Below are 22,995 nucleotides of genomic sequence, written 5' to 3'. Positions count from 1 at the left end.
CGTTCTAAATTGCATTTGAGTTGCTTCTCTGTGGGCCGATGGCTGGCCGGCAGCTTCCCCTCCAGCTGACCGCCATCCATGTGAGGGTGGCTGCCCGTGCTTTGACCCTCTTTGTGTCGGGGTGGTCCTCCTACCTTCCAGTTTCAGTGGCGGCAGCGGTGGGGGCACCATCTCCAAGCCCTCCACGTCGTCATAGTTCTCCTCCTCATCCTCCTCCGTGGGCGGGCTGTCGGAGAGAAGGAACGTCACACACATACGGGAATGGACATACAGAGCCCTTTCCCTCCACAAGTCAGGCCCTCACTCTGCTTGCTGACTGAAGAGACCAGGGAGAGTCTCTTGCCCAGAGTAGGGGAATCGAAGACCTGAGGACGTTGGCGGTCACGGTGGCGCAGCGGTAGAGTTGCTGCCTTACAGCGAACACAGCGCCGGAGACCCGGGTTCGACCCCGACTACGGGATGGAGTTTGTACCTTCTCCCCGTGACCTGTGTGGGTTTTCTCATAGATAATACACAATAGACAATAGGTGCAGCAGTCGCCCGTTCGGCCCTTCAAGCCAGCACCGCCATTCAATGTGATCATGGCTGATCATCCCCAATCAGTACCCCGTTCCTGCCTTCTCCCCATATCCCCTGACTCCGCTATTTTTAAGAGCCCTATCTAGCTCTCTCTTGAAAGCATCCAGAGAACCGGCCTCCACCACCTTCTGAGGCAGAGAATTCTACAGACTCACCACTCTCTGTGTGAAAAAGTGTTTCCTCGTCTGTTCTAAATGGCTTACCCCTTATTCTTAAACTGTGGCCCCTGGTTCTGGATTCCCCCAACATCGGGAACATGTTTCCTGCCTCTCGCGTGTCCAAACCCTTAACAATCTTATATGTTTCAATGAGATACCCTCTCATCCTTCTAAACTTCAGAGTGTACAAGCCCAGCCGCTCCATTCTCTCAGCATATGACAGTCCCGCCATCCCGGGAATTAACCAGGTTTGTAGGTTAATTGGCTTGGTAAATATAAAAAAAATTGTCACTAGTGGGTGTAGGATCCTGTTAATGTGCAGGGATCGCTGGTCGGCGCGGACCTGGTGGGCTGAAGGGCCTGTTTCCCATTACTAGGACGTGGGCTTAAGGTGAGGCGGGGAAAGATTCAATAGGAAACTGAGGGGTAACTTTTTCACACAAAGTGTGGTAGGTGTATGGAAAAAGCTGCCAGAGGAGGTAGTTGAGGCAGGGACTATCGCAATGTTTAAGAAACAATTAGACGTGTACATGGATAGTAGGCAAAAATGCTGGAGAAACTGAGCGGGTGAGGCAGCATCTGTGGAGCGAAGGAAATAGGCAACGTTTCGGGCCAAAACCCTTCTTCAGACTTTTGAAATAGGAATGAAGGAAATTTGGCTGAATTACGAGAATGATCCCAGGAATGTGTGGGTTAACATACGATGAGCGTTTGACGGCACTGGGCCTGTACTCACTGGAGTTTAGAAGGATGAGGGGGACCTCATTGTAACTTAGATAGAGTGGATGTGGAGAGGATGTTTCCACTAGCGGGAGAGTCTAGGACTAGAGGTCGTAGCCTCAGAATTAAAGTACGTTCACTTTAGGAAGGAGATGAGGAGGAATTTCTTCAGTCAGAGGGTGGTGAATCTATGGAATTCATTGCCACAGAAGGCTGTGGAGGTCAAGTCAATGGATATTTTTAAGGCAGAGATAGATAGATTCTTGATTAGTACGGGTGTCGAGGGTTATGGGGAGAAGGCAGAAGAATGGGGTTAGGAGGGAGAGATAGATCAGTCATGATTGAATGGCGTAGACTTGATGGGCCGAATGGCCTAAATCTCCTCCAATCACTTATGAACTATTCGATTGACCAACGATAGCATTTACTGCAGGTTTAAACCAGCTTCTCCACAGACGTGTACTCAGGTGAAGAGATTTTTGTTGCGTGCTACCCGGTCAAAGAAAAGACCATACATAATTACAATCAAGCCGTCCACAGTGTACAGATAGAGATAGGAATTGCACTGGGACTTCACTGCACTCATTCCATCTCTTACCCCTTCCACCCACACCTCTCCTCTCCTTATCTAACACCCTTTTGTCTCTTTTTCACATCCAGCCATTGTCACTTTCTCCACTCATCTCCCAACCCCCACCCCGCCTCACCTGTATCCACCTATCACTTTTGCTCTACATCGATGAGACCAAGCGTAGGCTTGGCGATCGCTTCGCCCAACACCTCCGCTCAGTCCGCAAGAACCAACCTGATCTCCCTGTGGCTCAACACTTCAACTCCCCCTCCCATTCCGAATCCAACCTGTATGTCCTGGGCCTCCTCCATGGCCAGAGTGAGGGCCACCGTAAATTGGAGGAACAGAACCTCATATTCCGCTTGGGCAGTTTGCACCCCAGCGGTATGGACGTTGACTTCTCCAATTTCAGGTAGTCCCGGCTTTCTCCTCCCGTTCCCAGCTCTCCCTCGGCCCACTGGCTCCTCCTCTTCCTTTCTAAATGCAGTGCAACGCATCTTCCGAAGAATTGTTTTAAATGTCAGGTACTCTTGGGAAAGGTGACAGGCCCATCAGCTGAGTTTGTGGTTTACCATCTCAACCTCAAATGACCTTCTACATCCTGTCCTCAACTGAGGCTGACGTAACCATTCACTCAGGGTCCCACCAGCTGCCGCCTCAATGCTGTAACTAACCCAACCAGGAAATCCCCGACATCATCACCTAGACTTGTCCTGTACACAAACAGTCCATCCAAGACATTATTGAGTCTTCAGTATTGAGAAGATTAGACACAGAGTGCTGGAGTAACTCAGCGGGTCAGGCAGCATCTCTGGAGAACATGGATGGACCATGTTTCAGGTCGAGACCCTTCTTCAATCTCTCTGAGGAACTCAGTCTCTCTGAGTCCATAAAAGGGCCCCGAACCGAAACGTCACCCATCCGTTTCCTACAGAGATGCTGCCTGACCCGCTGAGTTACTCCGGCACCTGAGTTTGAGTTGAGTTTAGTTTATTGCCACATGTACCATGGTATAGTGAAAAGCTTTTGTTGTGTGCAAACCAGAAACTTTATGCCTATCTTGGTTTAAACCAGCATCCGGAGGGGGCGATGTCCTGTGCACGGCTGCCCAGCTAGTAGCTGTCCGTCTTTTCATCTCTTTTTTTTATTTTTAGTTAGTTAAAGTGTTTTGTTCTGGAGGTCTAGACTTTTTTATACGTGGGGGGTGGGGGGGGGGGGGGGGGGGGGGGGGGGACTGGGAGGGGGGAGGAAACTATCTTTCAGGGTCCCTACCTGGTCGGAGAGGCAGCTTTTCTCCGGGCTGCAGCTTCGACCCGTCCTCGCGGCCGACCAGCGGGCCTGGAGCAGCGTTTCCTGTCGGGGACCGCCCAGAACCTCGTCTTCGGTGGCGGCGCAGCACTGGAGCGCTAACGTGGAGCGGAGCGGGCGATGCCTTGCCCGGGTCGCCACGCTGGAGCTCTGGTGAGCTGAGACCGCCGGGAACAACATCGCGGAGCTGCGGAGCGGCCAGCTGCGGGCGGCGGCGCTGAACTTTACACCGGGAGCCTGGGATCTCGCGACGAGATCACCAGTTGTGGAGCTCCATCCGGCGCGGCCTTGTCGGCTTCGGAAGCCGCGGTCTCCAGTGCGGAAACGGCCGTTCCAGGGTTCCCAGGCCGCTGGGAGGACTCTCCCGACGCCGGAGCAACATCACCCGGCGAGAACGGCCAGGAACATCGGGCCTCCGTGAAGCCAACTGCGGAGGCCTCAATAGGTCCGACTATGGGTGAACTGGGGTTGGGGACTGGACATTGTGCCTTCCCTCATAATGGAAACCATTGTGGGGGGATGTTTTTTATGTTAAAGATCTTTATTATTGTCATGTTTGCATTCTTTTTTTATGTGCTGCATTGGCAACAAGCATTTCACTACACCTAGGTGTATGTGACAAATAAATTTATCTAATCTAATCTGCACTTCCTTGTTTCTACATTTAGAGTATCTTATTCAGTAACATGGTCACCATGTTATTGGAAAGATGTTCTTCAGCTGGAAAGATTGCAGTGAAGATTTGGATGATGAGGCCAGGACTCAAGGGCCTGAGCTATGGGGAGAGTTTGGGCCGGCTAGGACTTTATTCCTTGCAACCACAGGCGGAAATCCCGGGGGGGTGGCAGGGGGGACATGTCCTCCCCCTCCCCCCCTCCCTGTTTTGAGAGGTGGGGGATGATCCTCCCCCATTTTTTGTAATCCGGATTTTAAAACCCGGTGAAATCTCCGCTTTCTGAGACAGTGGGAGCGGGACTGCTGACCGAGGGCGCCGACTGGACAAGAGTGACGTCGGTCAGCAGGCAATGGTGGCGGGACGATGATTTAGCGCAATGATTGGAGGAGGGAGGTGTCAGTCAGAGGCGCAAGTAGGGGGAGGTGGGACTGAGGATAGAGCGCGGTGATTGGAGGAGGGAGACGAGCCCAGGTCATAGGGTCACAACGGCAGCCCTGGACATAGACCTGCACCTCATCCGCAGCCAGGATCGACCCCGGGTCTCTGGCTCTGCAATCGCTGCCGAACTGCCACTGGACCTTCCCCGTTTCCACCCGAGAGCCCCCCACTCTCGGGGGTGGCCAGAGACGTCGGGAGCTGTGCCTCCAAGCCCACAGCCAGCGCAGAGAAGCAACGCTAAATCCAGCTCAACTCTGCCTGTCCTGCCAGGTTAACCTACGGCCCTGCCTGGAATTACGGGACATATGTCATCAGTCCAGGCAGGGCTGCAGGTTAACCCGGCGAGACAAGCACAGTTGAGCTGCATTTAGCACTGGATTGAGCTGAAATTATGGGGCCTCCGAAGGGGTGGCCATTTATTGTCACTATACATGTACAGTGAAATTGAAAGCTGCTCGTACTCAGTGCATACATGTACTTTAGTACAAAAAACAAAAAAACAGAAAAACAAAAAACAGAAGGGAGAAGGGGGGATAGGTGCACAATTCTGCGGCGCTATATACATATATACAGATGGAAGTCCAGGTGTTGGGCTGTGAAGTCAGTGCATGTGTGAATTAAGAGTAGTTATAATTTTCGGAAAGCAACTATTTCTGAGTCTATTTGTCCTGGATTTGGTGCACCTATAGCGCCTTCCAGAGGGCGGCAGGTCGAACAGTCCAAACGCAGGATGGGAGCTGTGGGGGTGTGCGTGTGTGTGTGTGTGTGTGTGTGTGTGTGTGTGTGTGTGTGTGTGTGTGTGTGTGTGTGTGTGTGTGTGTGTGTGTGTGTGTGTGTGTGTGTGTGTGTGTGTGTGTGTGTGTGTGTGTGTGTGTGCATGTTTGTATGAATTTGCGTGTGCCTGTGCATGTACGTATGTGCATGTGAGTGTGTGTGTGTGTGTATGTGTGTGCGTGTGCGTGTGTGAGTGTGTGTGCGTGTGTGAGTGTGTGTGCGTGTGTGCGCGCGTGTGCGTGTGCGTGTTCATGCATTTGCGCGTGTGTAAGTGAGCGGTGATTCCAGGCGTGCAGGGCATTGGAGATGTATGGCAGCCTGGTCTGCGGTCCCTGGACTCTGCCCAGCTGACCACAGTCTGGGGCAGTAGTGGCTGGAGTTGGTACGATTACTCACATCATATTCGCCGGTTTGTTGGGCAGGTGGCGAGGAGCCAGGTTTGGTACGGGCGGTGGTTTCCCGGCATCCCGGCTCGATGCTGCAAGAAAGCAAGTTCAAATCCAGCTCAGATCACGGGCAGTGCATGGAAAATCAGCCTCGATCGTCAGACTTTAGAGATACAGCGCAGTAACAGGCCCTTTGGCCCACTGAGTCTGCACCAACCTGTACAGTAGCACTATCCCACACACACTAGGGACAATTTACAATTTTCAGAGGCCAATTAACCTGCAAACCTGTACATCTTGCAGGCGGCACAGTGGCTCCCTCACAGCGCTGGAGACGAGGGTTCGATCCCGACTATGGGCGCTGTCTGTGCGGAGTTTGTACGTTCTCCACGTGACCTGCATGAGTTTTCTCTGGTTTCCACCACCTTCCAAAGAGGTGCAGCTTTTTACATTAATTGGTTTCTGTAAAATTGTAAATTGTCACTGGTGTGTAGGACCCCTCGTCGGAGCGGACTCAGTGGGCTGAAGGGCCTGTTTCCACGCTGTATGTCTCAAGTCCAAAGTAAAGTCACAGTGGCGCAATACGTAGAGCAGCGGCCTCACAGTTCCAGAGACGGGGGTTCGATTCCGACCTCTGGTGCTGTCGGTGTGTGGAGTTTACAACATAGGGCCGACTCTTCAACTCAAATCTAGAGCTGCTGTCAGGACAACATGCTTTTATATGGTGACACGGTGGCGCAGAGGTAGAATTGCTGCCTTACAGTGCCAGAGAACCGGGTCTGATCCTGACTACGGGTGCTGTCTGTACGGCATTTGTACCTTCTCCCCCCGTGACCTGTGTGGGTTTTCTCCGGGTGCTCCGGTTTCCTCCCATTGTGCTGCCACATGTTCCCATTTCCCGCCGCACCTCTCTCCCCGTCTCCTTCCATCTACATCCTTTCCTCTGGCTTCACATTTCACTCTTCACTCGTCGACTTCTCTTTTCTCACAGCCTTTTGCCTCTTTCCCATCTCACCCAACTGCTAATCAAACCCACTCCTCACCTGTATCCTCCTATCACTCACCACCTCCCACCTCTCTTCCTGCTTTCTCCCCCCCCCCCCCCAACACAATCCGACTGAAGAAAGGTCCCGACCCGAAACGTCACCTATCCATGTCCTCCAGAGATGTTGCCTGACCCGCTGAGTTACTCCAGCACTCTGTGTCTATAAATAAAACCTAAACTGTTTAGTTTAGTTTAGAGATACAGCGTGGAAACAGGCCTTTCAGCCGCTGAGTCCGCACCGACCAGCGATCCCGGCATATTAACACTGTCCTGACACGCTGAGTTACATCCATTGACTCCCTTCTGTTGACTCCATTTATACCTCACGCTGCCTCGGCAGGGCCAGCAGCATAATCAAGGACCAGTCGCACCCCGGTCACTCCCTCTTCTCCCCTCTCCCATCAGGCAAGAGGTACAGAAGTGTGAAAACGCACACCTCCAGATTCAGGGACAGTTTCTTCCCAGCTGTTATCAGGCAATTGAATCATCCTATCACCAACTAGAAAGCAGCCCTGAACTAATATCTACCTCATAGGTGACCGTCGGACTATATATTATCGGACTTTACTGGCTTTATCTTGCATTAAACAGTATTCCCTCATATACTGTATCTATACACTGAATGGCTCAATTGTAATCATGGGCCTGTAATCGCTGGAGTTTAGAAGGATGAGGGGACCTCAATGAAACATACCCAATAGTGAAAGGCCTGGATAGAGTGGATGTGGAGAGGATGTTTCCACTAGTGGGAGCGTCCAGGACCAGAGGTCACAGCCTCAGAATTAAAGGACGTTCCTTTAGAAAGGAGATGAGGAGAAATTAATTTATTCAGAGGGTGGTGAATCTGTAGAATTATATGCCGCAGAAGGCTGTGGAGTCAATGGATAGTTTTATTTGGAGATAGATGGATTCTGGTGTCAGAGGTTATGGGGAGAAGGCAGGAGAATGGGGCTAGGAGGGAGAGATAGATCAGCCATGATTGAATGGCGGAGGGGACTTGATGGGCCGAATGGCCTAATTCTGCTCCTATCACTTATGACCTTTGTGCTGACTGGTTAGCATGTAACAGATGCGTTTCACTGCACCTCGGTAACAATAAACTAAAACTTGTGTCTTTTTATGCAATGGGAAATCATAGCATAACGCATCAGAGAGGTGGACAGGAGACAGGGGAGGAAGTTGAGGCAGGTAACATAATAACAATTAAAAGACACTTGGACAGGTACATGGATAGGACAGGTTTAGAGAGATATGGACTAAAAGTGGGCAGGTGGGAATAGTGTCGATGAGGATCTTGGATGTGTAAGAAAGAACTGCAGATGCTGGTTTAAATCGAAGGTAGACCCAAAATGCTGGAGGAACTCAGTGGGTCAGGCAGCATCTCTGGAGAGAAGGACTGGGCGACATTTCAGGTCAAGACCATTCTTCAGACTGATGTCAGCGGGGAGGGTGGGACAAAGATAGAATGTAGTCGGAGACAGTAAGACTAGTGGGAGAACTGGGAAGGAGGAGGGGATGGAGAGAGAGAGAAAGCAAGGGCTATCTGAAGTTAGAGAGGTCAATGTTCATATAGCTGGGGTGTAACCGACCCAAGCGTCCAAGGATCTTGGATGACGTGGACGTTGGGCTGAAGGGCCTGACGTTGTGCCGAATGGCTAAATGTTTCTATTATGCCTTGCTGGCACTTTTGGTTTAGCTTAAGGTTTATTATTGTCGCCTGTACTGTGGTGGTGAAAGGCTTTTGCACAGCTGTCCAAACAGATCAGATAATACCACACATAAATACATTCAAGTCACACTCAAGCACAATAGGGAGAGCAAAGGGGAAGATACAGAGTGCAGAATATAGTTCTCAGCATTGTAGCGCATCAGTTCCAGAGATCACAAGATATAGGAGCAGAATTAGGCCATTCGGCCCATGGATTTTGCGCTGCTAGCCAATCATGGCTGATCTATGTCAACCTCTCAACCACATTCTGCTGCCATCTCCCCATAACCCCTGACACCCGCACTCATCGCGAAGGTGTCAATTTCCTCTTTAAATTACCCATTGGCCTTCACAGCCGTCTGTGGCAATTAATTCCACAGATTCACCGCCGTCATCTCCATTCTAAAGATATATTCTTGAATTTTGAGGCTGTACCCCTCTGATCCTCGACTCTCCCACGTGGTAGCTTCCTCTCCACCCAGGCCTCTCACTATTCGGTAAGTTTCAAAAACGTCCCCCCTCATCTTTCAAAACTCCAGCAAGTACAGGCCCCGACAAAGTCCAATGTCCGCAATGGGGTAGAGGTGAATCGGACAGCACCCTAGCTTATGGAAGGACCGTTCAGAAGCCTGATAACAGAGGGGAAGAAGCTGTTCCTGAGTCTGGTGGTGCACGCTTTCAAGCTTCTGCACCTTCTGCCAGACGGGAGCGGGGAGAAGGGCAGAATGCAGTCTACGCAAGGCCGCTTACTTCCCCTCCCAGCTTCTTCCGAGCAGAACGACAATTTGCAAAAGGAGGAAGCTGGAAAGAGAAGTAAAAGACACCAGAGTTACGAGAGATATTGCAAGGCAAGAGTTGATAAATTGTTGAGGTCGGCGTCTGACTAATGTGTGGGGTCAGCACTTTGGCATTGACCGCAACTTCTTGCAAGAGCAGGCAGCGGCTGTGTGTGACAGGGTTATCACAGGCCACGTGTCACTGATGTACATGCAAGCCGGCAGCACGGTCCCAGTACAGCTGCCTGCAAAGTCGGCCCGAGAGCTTTACAGTAACTGGGTCTGAGGAAGGGTCTTGACCCAAAACGTCACCGATTCCTTCTCTCCACAGATGCTGCCTGACCCACTGAGTTATTCCAGCACTCTGTGAAACGTCACCTATCCATGTTCGCCAGAGATGCTGCCGGACCCGCTGAGTTACTCCAGCACTCTGTGTCCATCCAGAACTTTGCATAAACCAGCATCTATAGTTCATCATTCCTATGTGTAGGGCGGCAGGGAGGCGCAACGGTAGAGCTACTGCCTCACAGCACCAGAGACCCGGGTTCTATCCTGACTACAGGTGCTGTCTGTACGGAGTTTGTACGTTCTCCCCATGACCTGCGTGGGTTTTCTCAGACATCTTAGCATTCCTCCCACACAACAAAGGCGTACAGGTTTGTAGGTTAATTGGGTTGGTATAAATGTAAAGTGTAGGGCAGTGTTAATGTGCGGGGATCGCTGGTCAGTGCGGACCTGGTAGGCCGAAAGACCTGTTACCACGCTGTATCTCTAAACTAAAACTAAACGAAACATCTTGAGTTTTGTTTTTGTTTATAGACACAAATCGCTGGAGTAACTCAGCGGGTCAGGCAGCATCTCTGGAGAACATGGATAGGTGACGTTTCATAGAGTGCTGGAGTAACTCAGCGGGTCAGGCAGCATCTGTGGAGAACATGGATAGGTGACGTTTCACCGAGTGTTGGAGTAACTCAGCGGGTCAGGCAGCATCTCTGGAGAACATGGATAGGTGACGTTTCAGGTCGGGACCCTTCTTCAGACTGATTGCAGGGGGTGCAGTAAAAAAAAACTGGAAGAGAGAAGAGGGTCAGGCAGCATCTGTGGAGATGGAATGAACAGACAATGTTCCACCTTGGGAGATTGTGGGAGAAATGGGTGCACATTAGGGTGGTGGGAGGTGGGGGGGTGGGGGCAGGAAAGAGAAACTGGAGTATTCAATGTTCAAATCTATGTTCAGAGGGTCAGGCAGCATAGAACGTCTCTCCCTCTGCATCCCTCCCCCAACCTAGTTCTGTGACCAGTCTGGCTGTCCTGATTACATTTTATCTTTGTATGCCTCGTTGTAAACTTCCCCTCGCTAACAATGATCCATTCTACATTTTCCTTCGTCCATGTCCCCTTAGTTCTCTCGTTTTCACACCATACCCTTCCACATCTCAAGCTTTGCCCTTCCATACCCACTCCCATGACTCTCAGTCCGAAGAAGGGTCTCAACCCGAAACGTCACCCATTCCTTCTCTCCAGAGATGCTGCCTGTCCGGCTGAGTTACACCAGCATTTTGTATCTATTTGCAGAGGGAATGGACTGACAACGTTTCGGGTCTGAACTCCTCTTGGTCCTTCTTTAGAGAGGTTGAGGCCTCTTCTGCACCGTCTCCAAGGTCTCCACTCCTTTCCTGTAATTAATTTGCTATTGAGGGAGTGCAGCGTAGGTTCTCGAGGTTAATTCCCGGGATGGCGGGACTGTCATATGTTGAAAGAATGGAGCGACTGGGCTTGTACACACTGGAATCAATGGTGCATAGGTCAGTACCCGTGATGGGGTACTGTATCCACCACTCTCTGTAGTCTCCTTTGTCCCTAGGCGTTCAAATTGCTGACTCAGCAATATTGCTACAGGGAGAAGTTCTCCAATATACACCCACAGAGGTTTGATAGAGTTTGTATTAACGTTGACTCTTCTCAATCTTCCAAGGAAGTCGCCACAGTATTGTGTGCAGTTTTGGTCTCCTAATTTGAGGAAGGACATTCTTGCTATTGAGGGAGTGCAGCGTAGGTTCACAAGGTTAATACCCGGGATGGTGGGACTGTCATATGTTGAATGAGTGGAGCGACTGGGCTTGTACACACTGGAATTTAGAAGGATGAGAGGGATTCTTATTGAAACATGTAAGATTATGAAGGGATTGGACACGCTAGAGGCAGGAAACATGTTCCCGATGTTGGGGGAGTTCAGAACCAGGGGCCACAGTTTAAGAATAAGGGGTAGGCCATTTAGAACAGAGCCAAGGAAAAACATTTTCACCCAGAGAGTTGTGAATCTGTGGAATTCTCTGCCTCAGAGGGCGGTGGAGGGCAATTTTCTGGATGCTTTCAAGAGAGAGTTAGATAGAGCTCTTATAGATAGCGGGGTCATGGGATATGGGGAGAAGGCAGGAATGGGGTACCGATTGTGGATGATCAGCCATGATCACAGTGAATAGCGATGCTGGCTCGAAGAGCCGAGTGGCCTACTGCTGCACCTATTGTCTGTTGTGGATAATCTTGTCCTTCTCACCTGAAGGCTGTGCTCTATTGATGTCGTGCCCAAGTTGTGTCTCCCACTGCCCGTTAATGGGCCCACAGGTACAGGGAGTGGTGGGAGGGGTGGCGGGTGGTGGTATCTGGACTGACCACGTTAAATGGTGCCAACACGTCAAGCGCAGTTGAGACAGAGATTCAGAGAAGTCTGCACCTTCTCAGACCTCACCTACTGTATCTGATGTGGCCACGGCAAGATCAGCTGAGGACCAGGCAATCGTTTTTGCTGAACACTTTTAGACGTTAGAGATACAGCGTAGAAACAGGCCCTTTGCCCCACCAAACCAGTGCAACCAGCGATCACCCCGTACACTAACGCTATTCTGCCCACTAGGAACAATTTAACAGAAGTCGATTAACCTACAAATCTAAACGTCTTTGCAGTGTGGGAAGAAACCGGAGCACCTGGAGGAAACCCACGCAGTCACGGAGAGAGCGTGCAAACTCTGTACAGACAGCACCTGTAGTCAGGATTGAACCTGGTACTCTGGCGCTGTGAGGCAGCAACTCTACCGCTGCTCCACCGTGCACAGTCTGCTAAGGATCTTCCGGTTGCTAACCATTTTAACTCCCCTTCCCACAATGACCCGAAACGTCACCTATCCATGTTCTCCAGAGATGCTGCCTGACCCGCCGGGTTACTCCAGCACTTTGTGTCTTTTTTTGTAGTCCAGCATCTGCAATTCCTTGTATCACACATGTGCCACATCCCGTGTGGGGAATGCATACAACACGAGTTGTGGAATGTGGACACAAGGAACTGCAGGTGCTGGTTTACAAAAAAATACACAAAGTGCTGGAGTAACTCAACGGGACAGGCAGCATCTCTGTAGACCATGGAAAGGCGACACAAATAAGGGACATCGGTGCTACCTCCTGCACCCATGCAGAACTCAATGACTTCATCAACTTCACCATCAATTTCCACCCTGCACTCAAATTTACTTGGACCATATCCAACACCTCCCTCCACTTTCTTGATCTCACTGTCTCCATCACAGGAAATAGACTGTTGACTGACGCCTATTACAAACCCACTGACTACACTTCTTCCCACCCTGCTTCCTGCAAAGGCTCTATCCCCTACTTCCAATTCCTCCGTCTACGCTGCATGTTCTCCAGAGATGCCCAAGATGAGCTGTCCACATTCATTAGGGAATGGGGGTTTCCCTCTCCCATCATAGATGAGGCCCTCACCCGCGTCTCCTCGGTACCCCGAGTTCCGCACTTGCCCCCCCCCCCTCCCCCTAGTCGCAATGGAGACAGAGTACCCCTAGTCCTTACATTCCATCCCATCAGCCATCATACACAACACATAATCCACCGGAATTTTCGCCACCTCCAACGGGATCCCAACACTAATCACATCTTCCCATCTCCACCCCTTTCCGCCTTCCGCAGAGACCGTCCCCTCCGCAACTCCCTGATTAACTCATCCCTTCCCCCCCCAAACCACTCCCTCCCCAGGTACCTTCCCCTGCAACCGCAGAAGATGCAACACCTGTCCCTAGACCATCTCCCTCGACTCTGTCCATGGACTCTGACAGTCCTTCCAGGTGAGGCAGAGGTTCACTTGCACTTCCTCCAACCTCATCGACTGTATCCGTTGTTCAAGATGTGGACTCTTATACATCGGCGAGACCGAGCGCAGACTGGGCGATCATTTCGCGGAACACCTTCGCTCAGCCCCGGGTAAACCTACCTGATCTCCCGGTTGCTGGACGCTTTAATTCTCCTTCCCATTCCCACACAGACCTTTCTGTCCTGGGCCTCCTCCATTGTCAGAGTGAGGCTAAACGCAAATTGGAGGAACAGCATCTCATATTTGGCTTGGGAGCTTACAGCCCCGTGGCATGAATATTGATTTCTCTCACTTCAGGTAAACATAGAAATTAGGTGCAGGAGTAGGCCATTAGGCCCTTCGAGCCTGCACCGCCATTCAATATGATCATGGCTGATCATCCAACTCAGTATCCTGTACCTGCCTTCTCTCCATACCCTCTGATCCCCTTAGCCACAAGTGCCACATCTAACTCCCTCTTAAATATAGCCAATGAACTGGCCTCAACTACCCTCTGTGGCAGAGAGTTCCAGAGATTCACCACTCTCTGTGTGAAAAAGTTCTTCTCATCTCGGTTTTAAAGGATTTCCCCCTTATCCTTAAGCTGTGACCCCGGCATTCCCTCTTTCTCTATATCTCCCCCACCCAAGTCGCACCAACTTCCCATTTTCACCTTACAAACAGCTTACAATGGCTTGTTTCCTTTATCATTGTTACTTTTTTGCATATCTTTCATTCATTGTTTTTATCTCGCAACATCACCGTCTATATCTCTCGTTTCCCGCTCCGCAGACTAGTCTGAAGAAGGGTCTCGACCCGAAACGTCACCCATTCCCGTACACTCGTACTGTCTTACACAAAGATCCTATAGCAGAGCTCTGCTATAAGATCTTTGGTCTTACACGCACCAGGAACAATTTAGAATTTTTTTACAGAAGCCAGTTAAACCAACAGACCTGCACATCTTTGGAGTGTGGGAGGAAACCGGAGCACCCGGTGAAAACCAATGCGGTCACGGGGAGAACGTACAAACTCCGTACAGACAGCACCCATAGTCAGGATCAAGCCCATGTCTCTGGCGCTGAGACATGGGCTTGATTCCCGAGCCTACAACGTTTCCTGAGTACCTGCCGTTAGCGTTACGAGCCGCTAGGAGACGTCCCGAGCTCCGACGTACCCGCTCCGTACATTCTACGTGCTTACCATGAGTTTGATTTTGTTTTAAACTCGGGAGAGCTCTTGAATTACGTTGTACAGTGGGACAGGCACCATTACTCTGCTTAAAAAAAGGTTCGACCCTGACCAATGGCTGCTGTCTGTGCAGATTTTGCACGTTCACCCTATGACTGCTTGGGTTTTTGCCGGATGTTCCACTTCCTCCCACAGTCCAAAGTCATTCATGTTTGTAGGTTAATTGTCCTTAAGTGTAGAGGATGGAACTAGCAAACGAGTGCTCGCTGGTCGGCGCAAACCCGGTGGGCCAAAGAGCCCGTTTCCACTGTATCTCTAATCCTTGTTCATCAGTCTATGAAAGTAAGCATGCAGGTACAGCAGGCAGTGAAGAAGGCGATTGGCATGTTGGCCTTTATAACAAGAGGAATCGAATATAGGAGCAAAGAGGTCCTTCTGCAGTTGTACAGAGCCCTAGTGAGACCACACCTGGAGTATTGTGTGCAGTTTTGGTCCCCTAATTTGAGGAAGGACATTCTTGTTATTGAGGGAGTGCAGTGTAGGTTTACAAGGTTAATTCCCAGGATGGCAGGACTGTCATATGCTGAGACAATGGAGCAGCTGGGCTTGTACACTCTGGAGTTTAGAAGGATGAGAGGGCATCTCATTGAAACATATTAGATTGTTAAGGGTTTGGACACGCTAGAGGCAGGAAACATGTTCCCGATGTTGGGGGAGTCCAGAACCAGGGGCCACAGTTTAAGAATAAGGGGTAAGCCATTTAGAACGGAGATGAGGAAACACTTTTTCTCACAGAGAGTGGTGAGTCTGTGGAATTCTCTGCCACAGAGGGCGGTGGAGGCAGGTTCTGTGGATGCTTTCAAGAGAGAGCTAGATAGGGCTCTTAAAGATAGCGGAGTCAGGGATATGGGGAGAAGGCAGGATAGCGGGGAGAGAGGGGGCAGTTCCTGGAAGCTTGTGCTGGAGCGTGCAGTGGGTGGAACAACCACACACAGATGGGGGAAAGCAGGGACACCGGCCTGTGTGTGGCCACACACAGGATACACAACTCGTCAGCCCGGAAACCCTGCTCCATGCTGCTGAGGTTTCTGACCGACTTCCTGATTGCTCTGCGCATCAACATGGTTCGCTAACCTCACTCGGTCTGGATTCTAAAGTCGGGCGGCATGGATGCGCAGCGGGTAGCGCTGCTGCCATACAGCGCCAGAGACCCGGGTTCGATCCTGACCTCGGGTGCAGTCTACACGTGTAGAGTTTATTCATTCTACCTGTAATTGTGCGGGTTTCATCTTCATAAGTTATCCGAGCAGAATTAGGCCATTCGGCCTCATCAAGTCTACACCGTCATTCAATCATGGTTGATCTATCTCTCCCTCTCAACCCCATTCTCCTGCCTTCTCCCCGTAACCCCTGGAGCCCGTACTAATCAAGAATCTGTCAATCTCCGCCTTAAAAATATCCATTGACTTGGCCTCCACAGCCGTCTGTGGCAATGAACTCCACAGATTCACCACCCTCTGACTAGAGAAATTCCTCCTTTCTAAAGGTATGTCCTTTAATTCTGAATTTCTTTAGTCAGAGGGTGGTGAATCTGTGGAATTCATTGCTACAGACGGTTGTGGAGGCCAAGTTATTAGGTATTTTAAAAGCAGAGATAGATAGGTTCTTGATTAGTACGGGTGTCAGGGGTTGTGGTGAGAGGGAGAGATAGATCAGCCGTGATTGAGTGGCAGAGTAGACTTGATGGGCCGAATGGCCAAATTCTGCTCCTATGAACCTATGATTCCCAGCCTCTGACAAGAGATTGTGTGGGGCATGGTGTCATAGCATGGAAACAGGCCATTCGGCCCCACTTGTCCATGCTGGCCAAGATGCCACATCCAAGTGAGTCCCATTTACCAGCTTTTGTCCAATATCCCTTTAAACCTTTCCTATCCACGCATCTGACAAAATAATTTGAAATGTTGTTATAGTCCCTTCCTCACCCACCTCCACTGGCAGCTCGTTCCATACACCCACCACCCTCTGTATAAAGAAGTTGCTCTTCAGGTTCCTATTAAACCTTTCCGCCCCCCCCCCCCCCCTTCTCACCCTAAACCTATTTCCTCCGGTTCTTGATTTCTCTACTCTGGGTAAAAAACTCAAATACACCTCGGTGAGATCACCCCTCATCCTCCTCCGCTCCAAGGAAATAAAATCCAAGCCTGCCCAATCTCTCCCTGTAAAACGTAGGCCCTCAAGCCCCGGCAACATCCTTGTAGTTTACTCAAGATTCAAGCATCTGCAGTTCCTGGCGTTTGCATTCAAATTCGCTGTATCATCGCTGAGCTTGAAACCGCTGATTATTATGTGTTGGGGATGTTTTACATTTCATGCAAAACATCCGTCTAATCATTAACCGTCCCACGACTCTTCCAAGGCGGGGAGAGCAGGGGTTACTTATTCAAATTTCCTCTGCACCCTCTGGTCACACACTCCCAGGTCAGCTCCTGTTCGACTATCTGAAGGGGCTGCACTTTAGCCCCAAGCTGGTGATATTTGGGCACCCGGTACAGAGGGGGGAAGGGAGGGAGGGAGGGGGGGGGGACCTCCCTGTCCGTCTGCTCCTGGGCCTGGCCAAGATGGCCGTTCGCGGGCCCAGGTAGCCGATGGCCACACTACAGTCGGCTGCCTGCCCCGTTTACCGGGGCCACGTGACCCTGTAGAGGGAACACACACGCGGTGTCCACGGGGACTCTGGAGGCCTCTGTGAACGCTGGTCGCCGCGGGAGGTCGAGTGTAAAGTTGATAAAGTTGGCGATATATTAATCTGATGATCGTTTGTTTGTAAAACTGTCAACATAGGCAGCCTTTGATTGTGCTAATACTCTGTATGGTTATTTTATTTTCCAACTAAAACAATTTGTAGAATAATTTTTTTTTTTAAAAAGGGGTCAGATACAAAGTGAAGCCCTTCGGCCCACCGAGTCCATGCCAACCATCGATCACCCGTTCACGCCAGTTCTGTGTTATCCCACTTTCACATCCACTCCCTCGACTTAAGGAGCAATTTACAGAGGGCCAATTAACCCTAAAGAACTAGATAGGGCTCTTAAAGACAGCAGACTCAAGGGATGTGGGAAGAAGGCAGGAACGGGGTACTGATTGTGGATGATCAGCCATGATCACATTGGCCTACTCTTACATCTATTGTCTATGGTCACACGTCTTTGGGATGTGAGAGGAAGCTGGAGCAAAAGACATGAGGAGGAATTTGATTAGCCAGAGGGTGGTGAATCTGTGAGATTCTCATCACCAAGTCAATGGGTATTTTTAAGGTGGAGATTGAAAGGTTCTTGATGAGTACAGGTGTCAGAGGTTACGAGGAGAAGGCAGGAGAATGGGGTTAAGAGGAAAGGATTGAATGGCGGAGTAGAGTTGATGGGCTGAATGGCCTAATTCTTTCTCTTGAACATGAACTTATGAAACGAACGCGGTCACAGGGAGAGCGCGCAAACTCCTACAGACAGACCGAGGTCAGGATCGAACCTGGACCTGTGTCGCTGTAAGGCAGCGGCTCTACCCGCTGGGCCACGGTGCTTTGTTCCGGCCGGTGGCAGGGAGTTTGGAGCTTTGGTCTCTGCCTGAGGGGAGCACATACTTTGGGCGTCAGTGACAGCGTTTCACACTCGTCTCTTTAGCCACTTCGGGTTTTTTTTTTTGCACGATCTTCAAACATCCCACATGCCGCGACACAAATAAACGGAACATCTCACGACCCGATCTCGTGCGAATCGTGCACTTATTAATAACACCACAACTTCCCCCTCTTCTTCCCGATTTCAGAACAGATCCAATTACAGTATTTGCTCATAATGTTGTCGACATTTATTAAATACATTCAGTCCTTTTTACGTTTCCCCTTTTTAAAACAAAATGTAGCCGTAAATTTATAGATGCAAAGAACTGCACATGCCAAAGATAAAGACACAAAAGTGCTGGAGTAACTCGGTTGATCAGGCGGCACTTCTGGAGGAAGAGAGCTGCCGTTTTGAGACGGGACCCTTCTTCATGAGAGTGTGAAGAAGGGTCCTGACCCGATAAGTCACCTATCCATGTTCTCCAGAGATGCTGCCTGACCCGCTGAGTTGCTCTAGCACTCTGTGAAATGTCACCTATCCATGTTCTCCACAGATGCTGCCTGACCCGCTGAGTTACTCCAGCACTCTGTGAAACGTCACCTATCCATTTCCTCCACAGATGCTGCCTGACCCGGGCTGAAACGTTGACTATTTCCTTCCCTCCATAGATGCTGCTGCACCCGCTGAGTTTCTCCAGCATTTTTGTCTGCCTTCGATTTTCCAGCATCTGCAGTTTCTTCTTGAACAATAGATCGGGTAGATGCACAGAGTCTCTCGCCCAGAGGAGGGGAATCGAGGACCAGAGGCCAAAAAGGTTTAAAGTGAATGGGAAAAGATTTAATAGGAATCTGAGGGGTGACTTTTTCACACAAAGGATTGTGGTTGTATAGAACGAGCTGCCAGATGAGGTAGGTTACACAAAAAAGCTGGAGAAACTCAGCGGGTGCAGCAGCATCTATGGAGCGAAGGAAATAGGCGATGTTTCGGGCCGAAACCCTTCTTCAGACTACTGCCCTACTGCCAGATGAGGTAGTTGAGGCTGGGACTATAACAATGGGACTATCGCAATTCTTAGGCGACTCTTTAAGCGACTGCCAGGGACTAATATTAATAGAATTCACCTACGACACCTGGCGACAGCAAAAATTGACGCCACTGTTTCCGAAAAATTTTCAACGTGTTGAAAATTTTGCGGCAGTCGCCTGTAGTCGCCCAAAGAAATCGCCTAAGTGGGACAGGCCCATTAAACAAGTACATGGGTAGGTCAACTTTGGAGGGATATGGACCAAGCGCAGGCAGGTGGGACTAGTGTAGCTGGGGCTCTTTGGGTGGTTTGGGCAAGTTGAGCCAAAGGACCTGATTCCACACTGTATCACTCTCTGATTCTGTGGAGCCAATGTTCACACTACTGGGGTGTGCGTTACTCAAGCAGAATATGAGGTGCTGTGTGTTGGGCCTCACTCTGGCAATGGAGGAGGCCCAGGACAGAAGGGTCAGTGTGGGAAAGGGAGGGGGAGTTTAATTGTTTAGCAACCGGGAGATGCAGTAGGCCTTGACGGTCCGAGCGCATATACACGGCGAAACGGTCGCCGAGACTACGCTTGGTCTCGCCGATGTGCAGGAGGTCACATCAGGGAACACCTGATGCAGCAGACGAGGTTGGAGGAGATGCAAGCAAACCTCTGTCTCACCCGGAAGGACTTCTGGGATCCCTGGATGGAGATAAAGGGACAGGTGTTGCGTCTCCTGCGGATGCAGGGGGAAGTACCTGGGGAGGGGGTGGTTTGGGTGGGAAGGGACGAGTTGACCAGGGAGTTGCGGAGGGAACGGTCTCTGCGGAAAGGGGTGGAGACGGGAGGATGTGGCTGGTGGTGGGATCCCGTTGGACGTGATGGAAATGTCTCATCTGGCTGCACGTGATTCATTCAGAGTCATCGAGTCATACAATGTGGAAACAGACCCTTCGGCCCGACTGAAAAGGGTCTCGACCCGAAAAGTCACCTAGTCTTTTTCTCCAGAGATGCTGCCAGATCCGCTGAGTTACTCCAGCTTTTTGAGTCTGATCTTTTAATCCCTTATCACAGAGTCATAGAGTGATACAGCGTAGAAACAGGCCCTTCGGCCCAAACGGTCCTACCTGCCTGCATTTTACCCATATCCCTCTAAATCTGTCATATCCATGTACCTGTCTAAATGTTTCTTAAACACTGTGATAGTCCCAGCCTCAACTACCTCCTCTGGCAGCTCGTTCCCTACACCCACTACCCTCTGAGTGAAAAGGTTGCTCTTTAAGTTCCAATTAAATCTTTCCTATGTCCTCTGGTTCTCGATTCCCATACTCTGGGCAAAAGATTCTGTGCATTTACCCGATCTATTCCCCTCATGATTTTGTACACCTCTATAAGATTGTCACTCATCCTCCTGCTCCAAGTCCTAGCCTACCTATCCTCTCCCTATAACTCAGGCCCTCGCATCATCGGGTTCGCTGACGAAGGATCCTGTGGAATGGGGATCCTGTGGATAGGGTGAACTGTTTTAAATATCTGGGAGTCCACATCTCTGAGGATATGACATGGGCATCACACGCCTCAGCACTCGTGAGTAAGGCAAGGCAGCGCCTTTACCACCTCAGGCAATTGAGGAAATTCAGAGTTCTCCGAGGATCCTCCAGTGCTTCTACGCAGCGGCGGTGGAAAGCATCTTGTCCGGGAACATTACCATCTGGTTTGGGAATTGCTCTGCCAAGGACAAGAAGGCTCTGCAGAGAGTAGTGCGTTCGGCCGAACGCACTATGGGAACTTCACTCACCCTGCAGGAACTATACAACAGGAGGTGCAACTCCAGAGCAAATAAAATCATGGGAGACTCCTTCCACCCCTGCAACGGACTGTTCCAGCTGCTACGGTCAGGCAAACGCCTCCGTTGCCATGCGGTGAGAACGGAGAGGTTGAGAAGGAGTTTCTTCCCAGAGGCAATTCGGACTGTAAATGCCTATCTCACCAGGGACTAACTCTACAGAACGTTTTTCCTTCCATTATTTATTATGTAAAAGAATATGTGTGTTATGATTGTGTTTATAATTTGTTTGGCTGTTTTGTTGTTTGTCTTTTGCACAAAAGTCCGCGAGCATTGCCACTTTCATTTCACTGCACATCTCGTATGTGTATGTGACAAATAAACTTGACTTGACTTGACACCACTGTTATGGGACATATCACTGATGGGGATGAGTCAGAGTATAGAAGAGAGATCTACCGACTGACCAAATGGTGCCAGCACAATAACCTGGCTCTCAACACCAGCAAAACCAAGGAACTGATTGTGGACTTTGGAAGGGGTAGGATGGCGACCCACAGTCCCGTATATATCAACGGGTCGATGGTGAAAAAGGTCAAGAGCTTCAAATTCCTGGACGTGCATATTTCCGAAGATCTCTCCTGGTCTCGGAATACTGATGCAATTATAAAGAAAGCACATCAGCGCCTCTACTTCCTGAGAAGATTACGGAAAGTCGGTTTGTCAAGGAGGACTCTCTCTAACCTCTACAGGTGCACAGTAGAGAGCATGCTGACCAGTTGCATCGTGGCTTGGTTCGGCAACTTGAGCGCCCAGGAGCGGAAAAGTCTGTAAAAAGTTGTCAACACGGCCCAGTCCATCATCGGCTCTGACCTCCCTACCATCGAGGGGATCTATCACAGTCGCTGCCTCAAAAGGGTGCCAGCATCATCAAGGATCCACACCATCCTGGCCACACACTCATCTCACCGCTGCCTTCAGGTAGAAGGTACAGGAGCCTGAAATCTGCAACATCCAGGTTCAGGAATAGCTGCTTCCCCACAGCCATCAGGCTATTAAACTCAACTCAAACAAAACCCTGAACATGAATAGCCCATTGCACTTTATCTGTTTAATTATGTGTGTATATATATACATTCAATGGTATATGGACACTGATCTGTTCTGTATTTATTCATGCCTACTATATTCTGTTGTGCTGAAGCAAAGCAAAAAAATCATTGTCCTATCTCGGACACATGACAATAAACTCTCTTGAATCCTGGCAACATCCTCGTAAATCTTTCCTTCACCCAATTGCAGCTAGACAACATATTTCCTATGACATGGTGTCCAGAACTGAACCCAATACTCTAAATGTGGCTTCGCTGTCTTACGGACTTTATTTTGCATTAAACATTGCTCCCTTTATCCTGTATCTGTACACTGTGGACAACTCGATTGCAATCACGTATAGTCTTTCCGCTGACTGGATAGCACGCAACAAAAGATTCTCACTGTACCTCGGTGCATTTGTCAATAAAACTAAACTGAACTAAACTAAACGCAACTCTGAAGAGGGTCTTGACCTGAAACATCGCCTCTTCCTTCTCTCCAGAGATGCTGCCTGACCCGCTGAGTTGCCCCAGCATTTTGTGTCTATCGTCGGCGTAAACCAGCATCTGTAGTTCCTTCCTGCACATGACCTCCCAACATCTAGACTCAAATGTGCCAAAAGTCTTTTTGACCACTCTGTGATGCTGCTTTCCAGCTCAGTGGGTGTGGGAAACCTTAGTTTCAGTTTAGTTTATTGTCACGTGTGCCGAGGTACCGCAAAAAGCTTTTGTTGCGCGCTAACCAGTCAGCGGAAAGCCAATACATGATTACAATCGACCCATTTACAGTGTACAGATACATGATAAGGGAATAACGTTTCGTGCAAGGCAAAGCTAGCAAAGTCCGATCACGATAGACCAAGATCAGTCTGAAGGAGGGCCTCGACCCAAAACGTCACCCATTCCCTCTCTCCAATGATGCTGCCTGTCCCGCTGAGTTAATCCAGCATTTTGTGTCTAAAGTCCGATCAAGGATAGCCCGAGGGTCACCAATGAGGCAGATAGTAGTTCAGC

The 22,995-nt window shown here is 50.0% G+C and overlaps 1 protein-coding gene across 2 annotated transcripts in view; it reads right to left on the bottom strand.

Annotated features, from left to right (window-relative positions):
- LOC129695276 (FYN-binding protein 1) overlaps positions 1-22,995 on the bottom strand; it is a 99,071-nt gene that overhangs the window by 49,046 nt on the left and 27,030 nt on the right. For both annotated transcript variants that reach the window (XM_055632071.1, XM_055632072.1), the window contains exons 3-4: positions 5,621-5,702; positions 135-226 (exon numbers count right to left, since the gene is read on the bottom strand). In XM_055632071.1, coding sequence (XP_055488046.1) covers positions 135-226; positions 5,621-5,702 — 174 coding nt within the window. The remainder of the gene's footprint in view (positions 1-134; positions 227-5,620; positions 5,703-22,995) is intronic.

The sequence above is a fragment of the Leucoraja erinacea genome, chromosome 3 (assembly GCF_028641065.1).
Source record: "Leucoraja erinacea ecotype New England chromosome 3, Leri_hhj_1, whole genome shotgun sequence".
Taxonomy (NCBI): domain Eukaryota; kingdom Metazoa; phylum Chordata; class Chondrichthyes; order Rajiformes; family Rajidae; genus Leucoraja; species Leucoraja erinaceus.
This window is presented reverse-complemented; position numbering and strand designations above follow the sequence as displayed.